Here is an 8,981-nt window from a genome sequence, read left to right as displayed (position 1 = left end):
CCCCCCCCCCAAGCCACCCCATACACGGTCATTCGGAGTAAGGCGCGGCATCCACATATGTTTCACACTTCCTTTTGCGCTGCTCTTTACCAATTCCACAGCCTTTGGAACCGTGTGAATCGCAGTGTCGCGCTGTCCTTGACCTAGATCAAAACAACCCATACCGGCTCAGCACGCTGAGCCTACTCTCCCACACACGAGTCGCCTTCGATTGAGCCGCCACAAACAGCCTACAGTGTGGTGTGCACAGATACGGGCGTCACATTTTCATACGTTGCTCTCGATACAAGACCAAAGTTACAGCATAGCGAAGGCTTGAAATTCGCGGAGTGTATTCTACTTCTTCTTCTTGCTCTTCCCCTCTTCCTGTTTGACAGCTGGTTTGCGCTTCTTGCTCCCCCTCTCCTCCTTCTGCTCATCTTCCTGTTCGTACACAGCATCGTCGGAATCATGTCCATCGTCCTCGTGCTTGACTGGCGCACCGTTTCCTCCACCGGGTGCGCCCTTGGTCGTATGCTCTTCGCCCTTGGGCGCTTTCGCCCAATCAGGAATCTTAGAGCCAGGGCGGTTGTTCCAATCGAACTCCTTGGGTGGATCCTTGAAGCCGTGCTGCTTCTTCAACATGTCGTCCGCCTTTCCCTCGAGCACCTCCTTGCTCGTTCCGTGCAAGTTTGCCTGGTAGCAGATCTTCATCCTCTCCATGTTTTCGCCCTTCGTCGCCTTCTCATCCAACATGGGAAAAGGGTAGTCTTTGCCGATGATGCAGCCCGCTTTTTGCTGGACGTCCTTGGGAGCGTTAAATGGTTCGTAGATGTACTTGTCTGGAAACTTGGCCAGTTCGGGGCAGTATTTGCGTACGAGAGCACCAGTTTTATCGTACTTGGCAGGGAAGGTGGCTAGGCCGTAGAGACGGAAGTACTGGGTGAAGAAGGCAGAGCAGGAGAGCCACATCCAGTTGCCTGGGTTGGAGCAAGGGTCCCAGTCGATGAGGTACTCGTCAAAGATCTCGGCACCTCGTTCCCAGGAGATCCAGCACTGTCCACGGGTCAAGAAGGCGGCGACCGAGTGACGTCCGAGATGGTGCATCCATCCTTCGAGGCGCAGCTGGCGCATGAGGGCGTCGATCCACGGAAACCCGGTCTGGCCGAGCTTGTATGCGGACAAGCGTGCCTCGCTCACAGCGTCTCCAGGTGGACGGGGAAGGACGACTTCTCCGTTCTTGTCGTAGTGAGTTGGGAGGTACCAGTCCATGTATCGACAGACTTCGTTGCCCTTGACGCGTTGGAAAGCGTCACCGATGGCGTGCTCGGCACAGGCATACATGTCACGGAACAGCAACTGACCGTTCAGATTTTCGGGTGGTCCGGTTTTGCTGCCGCCCTTGTACTTCTTCTTTGCCTCTTCGGCGTCCCACCACAGCTTGCGAACGCTCAAACAGCCAAATTTTAGGTAAGGAGAGAGCAGCGTGGTGGATGGGTCTTCGGCAGACTGCCCGGGTGACGTCTTGGGTTTGGCAAAAGTAGCCACGTATTCAGCATCCTTGCAGATGTTTGCAAGCTTTTCGAGTGCGACCGGCTCTCCTCCTTTGATGGTGTCTTTGACTTTGCTAGCATCCATACCGATCGATGCGAGCGTGGGAACGGAGAACAGCTCCGAGGGTTCACCGTTGACGGTATCGTAGCAGGTGACCTTTTTGTCCCTCTGTCCACCCAGTTCGGTCGAGTTGAGATCGACGGACTCGGGACCCTCGCGACCTTTGCCGGTGTAGTGCGGCAGACCTTCGAGTGATCTCGCCAGCTCCGACAAGGTGTCCTTGAGTGACTTTGATTTGGAGTCCTTCAAAGTGGGCAGAGGAAGATCCTTCGGTGCATCGATTGGTTTGGGCACATCGCCCATGTCCGAGACGATCTTCTGCAACGTGCTCATCGACATTGTCGGCTTCCCCTTGTTCCTCTTGGTAACCTCCTCAGGGTCGTACAAGTGATGACCTTGGACGGCGACCACTTCGACCTTGCTCTTCTTTGCAGCTTCGCGGATGAGCTTGTCCCTCCTCCTTCCGTAGGCGGAAGGATCCTTTTCGATGACGAGATGTGTGATGTTCCATCGCTTCCACAGCTCTGGTAGGAGCTCAGTAGGTTCACCGCGAACGACGAGGAGCTGCGAATTGGACTGAGTGGAGGTGATGTTCTTGGAGAGTGCGTTCATCGACTCGAGCAGGAAGCGGAAGCGGTTGATGCCGACACGGTGCTTGTAGACGTAGTTGGGATCCCAGCACCATACTGGGAAGAGAGCGGCGGGCTTGAGGTCGAGTGCGGCTTGCAGAGCGGGTGAATCGTGCAGCCGAAGGTCGGTGCGGAACCAGTACAGGACTCTAGCCGATTTCGACATGGTGGATGGTGCCAAGTGCGAAGGGTATGCTTGTATAAGGTGCCGACCGTCGAGATCTCTAGTAGTCTACGTAGTAGTCGTACCGAGGAAGGAAGATCGCGACGCCTGAAAAGAGCAGATGTGTTCAATGATAGATGACCGAGAGCGTCTTATAAAGATACGGTCTCAATAACGAGCACGAGCAAACACTGGCTGGGTAGGCTTGTATGAGGAGAGGGTCCTGCATCCTTGCATTGCACTCAAAGTGGAGGGAAAGGTGTCACTGTAACAAACCGTCGAAGGAACCACACCTTGATGAATGCGGGTATGCAGACGCCTTGGTCTCAGTGGCTCTGGCGATCTGCAATCCGAACTCGACAGCTTGACAGAAGGCCTGTGTCTGCACTGAGAAGAAACAGCGGCGGCTTACGTCAAACCATGCGGGCACGCCGATCTGGACATCTCAACTCAGTCTCGGTTATTCTTGATTTTTTGGAAATGGGCAATCAGATCAAGATCGACACCATCGAATTAGATCGTAAAGAAGTGCCCGATCAGAAAGCGTTATTTGGAAGGGTCACTCGTGCCGCGCTGGGACCAACACCATACGAAGAGCCAGCCCCATCTCGACATTCTTCCAACGATATCATCTTGCAATTCCTTCGAGCAGAATTCCAAGCAGCAGCATTGCGCCCTCGAAGATCAAGGCATTGTTCGTCAAAGACAGCTTCCCCTCCTCGGCTGGCGCAAACAAACGACTACGACACAATACCATCATGACTGCCGCAGGGAGAGTGCTTCTCGCAATCGGAACACGTACGTCTTCTTCCTCGCATCGTTTCGCCGCCGGCGCAAGCCCTCGCTTCAACCCCACGAGGTCCAGCAGCACTGACGATTTTCCATTTGCTCTTCTTCATTCTTGCTTCCAGTGGTGTTCTTTCACGCCGCATACTCGACATATGAGCGTAAGCAAAGTTATCAATGGTGTCGCAGATAGACGTAGCCTTGGCCACGAGGACCCCTCTGCGCATCGGTGCTGACTTCCATCTACTTGCTGCTCTCTCAATGCTGTTCCCTACAGACCTTTCCCTGAGAAAGTCGCTTGGACTTGTTGGCGCTGAGGCCAAGTCAATGCCGATCGATGTACGTCTTGTGCTCCTTTCGGTGCATCTGCGAAAACTGGACGACCGACATACTGACGCTTCAACACTATCTTTCCTATCGTTGATATCGGGTTCTCATCTTGATGCAGATCACCCTCGAGACCCTCGTATCTTTTGTCGTCATTCTCCTCGCCATCGCTCTCACAGCCGCCCCATTGAAGAATATCACTTGGGCCAGCGAGATGCGCACAAAGTGAGTACCAATCCAGTGTACACGTCCTATCTAGACAGCATACTGACCAACCTTGCTCTTCTTTTCTCTGTCATGTCTTTTCTGTTCAGATCGATCGACGAAGTAGACTCGCGTTCCAGCTTTGCAGCACTCACACATCGAGGTCAGATTCTCTTCGCGTCGTCAGACTAGTCGTACCCTCTCTTGTCTCTCCTTGCGTCACCAAAAGATCTCAATTCAGCATCTCAACATCTCATTCCACAACCTCATCGAATATGTGCGCTGCTTTCAGTCAAGATAAGTGCAGGTGACATTTGAAGTACAAAGTGCAGAAAAGACCGCAATTCTCTACTTCTCCTCCGACCCATGGCTGGAAACGTCCACCGTCGGCTTAGCATCCTGCGCATGGACATGGTGGTTGTTCGGACTGATGTTCTTCACCGCCTCCTCTGGAGCAGCGCCAAGAGGTCCCGCAAAGTGACGGCTGCCCCAAGCGAACCACCAGCCGGCACTCAGTACAAAGAAGAACGCAAACACCACACTTGCGTAGTTCATCGTAGTCGCGTCCGGCTGTGCAACCGTGGGCATACAGAACAGCACCGTCGCCAAGATAATCCAAAGGAACGTCACCATGTTGATCACGTAGCCAAACTTCCCCAGCGTCCACGGCGCTTCCTTCAACATGACTCTGCGTCTGAACATGGCCACACAGATCGGGATACCGTAACTGATGCTGAGGCAAATGGTAGCGACACCAGTGAAGGCAGAGAACGCTGCCGTGTTACCGAGATAGATCAACCCGAGGAGGGACACCACGACGGTTGATAGGATGAGGGCGTTGAGCGGTAGATCGAGCGATTTGTTGACCTTGGCCCAGTACTTGCTGCCTGGGATGGCACCGTCTCGTGCGAATGCCCAGGTGCAGCGAAGTGCAACCGTGAGCGAGCCGATTCCCGCAAATGCGAATACTCCAAGGATAATGAAGAGAAGTCCGAACCCACCTCCAGGTGAACCGGTGGCTAATGAAAAGAGAACGGGAATTGGTTGTCCAGCTGCAGCTGAAAGTAAATCTGCCGCGTCCGGGGTAAGGACGAAAAGAACCGGAATCAGGTACACGAATCCGGTAATGCTCGCCGCTACCACGGACCATACGATCGCCTTGGGTACTTGCTTCTCGGGCTCAGCTACTTCTTCGCACAACGCAGCAACTGTTCCGTAGCCCGTAAGAGTGTACGCGGCCTGGAGTAGACCAACGAAGAAAGCCCAACCATCTGGCCAGCCAGAGGTGTTTTCCCAGCCTGCAAATACGAAGTCGGCGTCCTTGCGGCCGTCCTTGGCACGAGCGAGAATGGTAACGCCGATGATGATGGTTCCGGCTGCGGTCCAGTAGAATGAGAGCGTGTTGAGGCGGTCGAGGTAGTTGTATTTGACGCCATAGGCGTTGACGATAGCAGCGATGACCATGCAAGCCCAAAAGGTCAAAATAGTCTGCCACGCAGCTGGAGCCCATTCGTTGCCTCGAAATTGCGAGATCGCCGCCATGATAAGTTGAGAGCCTCCGAAGTTGATCGACAGGCAGAGCGTCCAGTTGGCTACAAGGCTGACCCAGCCGACAATCCAAGAGGTCAGAGGAGCCCACTTCTTCGTTGCGACGAACGCTGCCCAGACGTATACCCCTCCAGACGAGGGGTACATGGAGCAAAGCTCGGCGAGCGACGCAGCCATGCAAAGCGAGATGATAGAAACGACAAGCCAGCCGTAGAGGATTGTGATCGGTCCTCCGCAAGTGAGGGCGATAGAGAAGGCAGTACTGAGACCGAAAGGTGCAGCGATGATGGAGAAGCTTAGACCGAGGATGGTGAACATGCTCAAATTACGTTTGAGTTCGGCATTGTACCCCATCGAGGCGAGCTTGGCGTCAGCGCCAGCGCCCGCCGAAATGATGGAATGCACGCTCGTAGTCTGCTTGAGGTCCGCCATTGTTGCCAGACACAGAGAGATAGGTGGTAATGTAGCGTAGCAGTGCCGACAAGATGGGTACTGGGGATGACGCCCGTTGCCCAAAAATCTATACGAAAGACAGTGCGTGAGATGAACGAAGTACGGGATCGGTCGAGCTTGATGGGGGAGATGCGTTTATGATGCGTAGTGAGCGAAGCAGTCGACGCTTTATCACTTGCTCCGAGCGGTCGAGACGAGCCGCCGCTTATCGCGTTCGGATGGACATGTGCTTGCCAGGATAAGAAGAACGTGATCCAGTGACGATTGCCGGTCACCCGCGATATGGTCAGGTGTTCGTACTCAGCTAAAGTGAGGGACGGGACGCGGGGTCGTAACCTCAGCTGGCGAAGCCACCAAGTCGGAACAGGAACGGGCCAACCAATGAGTGTGGCCCTGAACCATATCCACAGTCGGGCCGACTCAATGTTTGCGCACAGATAAGTGGCGGCGGCGAGTGCCTGCACTGCGTGGAAGTGTCGATGCGTGTTGTGCAGATAAGCTCGCGTGCGACGCCCACTCTCACAAGAGCCCGTGTGACCGCTGCTCCAAATCTGCACACTGATAACATTGAGCGCCACGCTGCCTCCGGATGCCAAGCATCGACCAATCAGGGCGGACGACCTCGATTGAAGCTCAGCTACCGATGTATTTTAGACATGTTACGTCCAGTAATCACAACAAAGCTGGCACAAATTCATGTCGGATAGCCGCCGACGAGGCCGTTCTGAGAAGGCTTTGTCTCTCTAAGTTGGACCCTGCATGCGGTAAAATCTCGCAAAGAAGGATGCAAGCCACAAGCTCGCACAAGCCACTCCTCTTCGTCACTACCATCACTCTGCGGTCACATCGACGATCATGGCGCCAACATGGCGAGATGCCAACGCGTCACAGCTCTACACGGCCGGCATCGTCGGTGTCGGCGCATTTTTCCTGCTTCTCTCCACCGCTAATGTAGCATCTGCATTGCTTCAGTCAATCGCGCAGCAAAAACGAGCTGAGGGGCAGGCTGCGGACCCTTCTCGAAGCGACTCGAATCATGGTCGCACCGCGTCAGCCTCCAGCAACCACGGTGGTGCCGAGCGCACTTCCAAGCAAGGCAAGACGACCGACGAGAGCACCGTTCTCGTAACCTATCCCATCACTGTGGAGATGTGCGACAATGCCTTCCACCTCGGGCCTTCCTTCTCCGGTCCTTCATCATTTGCTTCTACGACAGACGAAGCAGCCGATCAGCTGCCCAAGATCCGTGCCGGTGCGCTCTTCAAGCTCATCGATGTAGTCGCGGGTGTGTCGGCACGCAAACATGCAGAATTGAGCTGTGTCACCGTCAGCGTTGACTCGGTGCTGTTGCTGGCGCCGATCTACTTGGGCGACCTGGTTCACCTCTCGGCCTCAGTCAATCGTGCATGGGGCAGCAGTCTCGAGGTCGGTATTCGTGTGGTCAAGGAAGATCCTCGATCCGGTGCACGCGAGTATGTCAGCCACGCCTACATGACGTTTGTAGCCATATCCTCCCCTCCCTCTGCCGCATCCAGCTCCTCGCCTCAGCCACCTGCTCGCGTTCGACTCGCTTCACGGCCGAGCCTTGCTCCCGCTTCAGTGTGGCAGCAGCTCGCTTCCTTCTTCCCGTCCTCGCGCAAGCCAGCAAAGGCGCCCAAGCCACAGCTCTTGCCTCTGCTGCCAAAGACTCCGCTCGAGGCGAGGCGACACATTCTCGCTGGACGACGAAGAGCCAAGCGCATTGCCATGGCAAAGAAGGGAGAGGCAAGAGACGGCGTCTCGACGCAAGTCAAGCAGAAGCTTAAGCAAGAGGTGCAGGAAATCTCGCGTACGGGTGGCAAGTGGTCAGGTCCAGCGGAGACAGAATTGAACACTTGGACGCCAGGGAGGCTCAAGATCGAACAAGCCGACTTGCTTTCGTCAGCTATCGGCAGCGATGTCTCCGCCATCCGAGGTGTCAAGACGTCGCAAGAGTGTCAGCTTGAGGCGCTCGAGCTTGAATTCGTCGTCCAAGCTTACGTGTCAAGGGACCCTGCGGTCACAGTCAAGCACGACGAGGGCATGGTTGAGATCAATCTGGCCGGGGACATCCCGCTTCGGCACCCGCTCAAAGTGGTCGAACGGCTGGCGGAACAGCTTGAACAGGAGCAGCAGCAGCAGCAACGACAAGCAGGAGACGCCAGCTCCGACTCACTCTTTGCGACGATGATCCCGGAATCTGGATCGATGCCGTTGCCCTCACCGAGCGCACCAAGGACCGCGCGACCTAACTTTGCAGCAGCGGCAATGATCAAGAATGGTTCAATATCGCCGCCGATGTCTCCTCTTGCTCGTCGAAGGTCGCTCTTTTTGCCGCTCAAAGCTGCACAGGAGCGAGAAGGTGAATCCGACCTCGATCAGTCCCTTGCCGGCACACCCATCAAACAGCACATGTCGCAGAGCCTCACTCGCGCCAAGCTAGCCGCCAAGCTCTCAAAACCGATCAAGGTGGCCAAGACTATGGCCCGCACACTACACCTCGTGTTCCCCGAGCACACGAACTCTGTGGGGGTACTATTCGGAGGTCAGCTCATGGATTGGATGGAGGAAGCTGCTTTGCTGTCGGTACGACACGTCGGACGTGGTCGTCGTTGGGGGACGGTCTCGCTGGATGGATTGGAGTTCGAACAGGCAGTAGCGGTCGGGGAGAGCATGACGTTCACAGCTGTGGTGGTTCGTACCTTTGTGCAGTCGTGCGAAGTGTACGTGCTGGCTGAGGCCGAGTCGAGAAACGGAACCAAGAGGATCACGAACGATGCGCTGTTCACGCTCGCTTTTCCACTGGACCAGGAGGATGTTGCATCTCAGGTCAAAGGTGGGAGAGCGAGACTGTTGAGGCAGGTCGAGATGCCGGAAGGGTCTGCGCTGGCTGAATTTGCGGATGTCGCGGTCAGAAGGAGAGAGACGAGATTGGAGTTGAAGCAGATGCTCGTGAGGATCTATTCGAATCCAAACTGAGACATAGGCTTAGTGAACAAACATTCAGCTGCAATGCCATTTCACGTCGCTGTATACCACAAAGGTGACTTGTACGTGTGCACGCACCTTAAGGTGAGCGAGAGAGAAGCCCGCGGATACTTGTTACGAAGTGACTCGAGCTTGACTCCTCGGCACGATCGAGATTTCGGAATTCGGAGCTCGGCAATCCAAACTCACCTGTCAACTTTCGTGTTTTTAACGTGCGGAGAAAGATTCCGCCGTGCAGACTGCATCCTCGTCCTTAGGCTCCCCGCTCTTCG

General features: G+C 55.2%; 5 protein-coding genes across 5 annotated transcripts; 3 read left to right on the top strand and 2 right to left on the bottom strand.

Annotated features, from left to right (window-relative positions):
* Nucleotides 1–336: 336 nt before the first annotated feature.
* Nucleotides 337–2,388, bottom strand: PHSY_002127 (hypothetical protein; the record flags this gene model as incomplete). Its single annotated transcript, XM_012332752.1, has 1 exon — nt 337–2,388. One exon carries the CDS (start codon nt 2,386–2,388, stop codon nt 337–339), a length of 2,052 nt encoding a protein of 683 aa, XP_012188142.1.
* A 417-nt stretch (nt 2,389–2,805) lies between these two features.
* PHSY_002126 (hypothetical protein) lies at nt 2,806–3,147 on the top strand (the record flags this gene model as incomplete). Its single annotated transcript, XM_012332751.1, has 1 exon — nt 2,806–3,147. The coding sequence occupies one exon, from the start codon at nt 2,806–2,808 to the stop codon at nt 3,145–3,147; it is 342 nt and encodes a 113-aa protein (XP_012188141.1).
* Nucleotides 3,148–3,348: 201 nt separating this feature from the next.
* PHSY_002125 (hypothetical protein) lies at nt 3,349–3,894 on the top strand (the record flags this gene model as incomplete). The annotated part of the gene is made up of 1 exon (XM_012332750.1): nt 3,349–3,894. The coding sequence occupies one exon, from the start codon at nt 3,349–3,351 to the stop codon at nt 3,892–3,894; it is 546 nt and encodes a 181-aa protein (XP_012188140.1).
* Nucleotides 3,895–4,050: 156 nt separating this feature from the next.
* Nucleotides 4,051–5,604, bottom strand: PHSY_002124 (hypothetical protein; the record flags this gene model as incomplete). Its single annotated transcript, XM_012332749.1, has 1 exon — nt 4,051–5,604. One exon carries the CDS (start codon nt 5,602–5,604, stop codon nt 4,051–4,053), a length of 1,554 nt encoding a protein of 517 aa, XP_012188139.1.
* Nucleotides 5,605–6,558: 954 nt separating this feature from the next.
* PHSY_002123 (acyl-CoA hydrolase) lies at nt 6,559–8,700 on the top strand (the record flags this gene model as incomplete). The annotated part of the gene is made up of 1 exon (XM_012332748.1): nt 6,559–8,700. The coding sequence occupies one exon, from the start codon at nt 6,559–6,561 to the stop codon at nt 8,698–8,700; it is 2,142 nt and encodes a 713-aa protein (XP_012188138.1).
* Between the last annotated feature and the right edge of the window lie 281 nt (nt 8,701–8,981).

The sequence above is a fragment of the Pseudozyma hubeiensis genome (genome assembly GCF_000403515.1).
Source record: "Pseudozyma hubeiensis SY62 DNA, scaffold: PHS21, whole genome shotgun sequence".
Lineage (NCBI taxonomy): Eukaryota > Fungi > Basidiomycota > Ustilaginomycetes > Ustilaginales > Ustilaginaceae > Pseudozyma > Pseudozyma hubeiensis.
The sequence above is the reverse complement of the archived record's forward strand: the minus strand, read 5'-3'. Positions and strand labels throughout refer to the sequence as shown.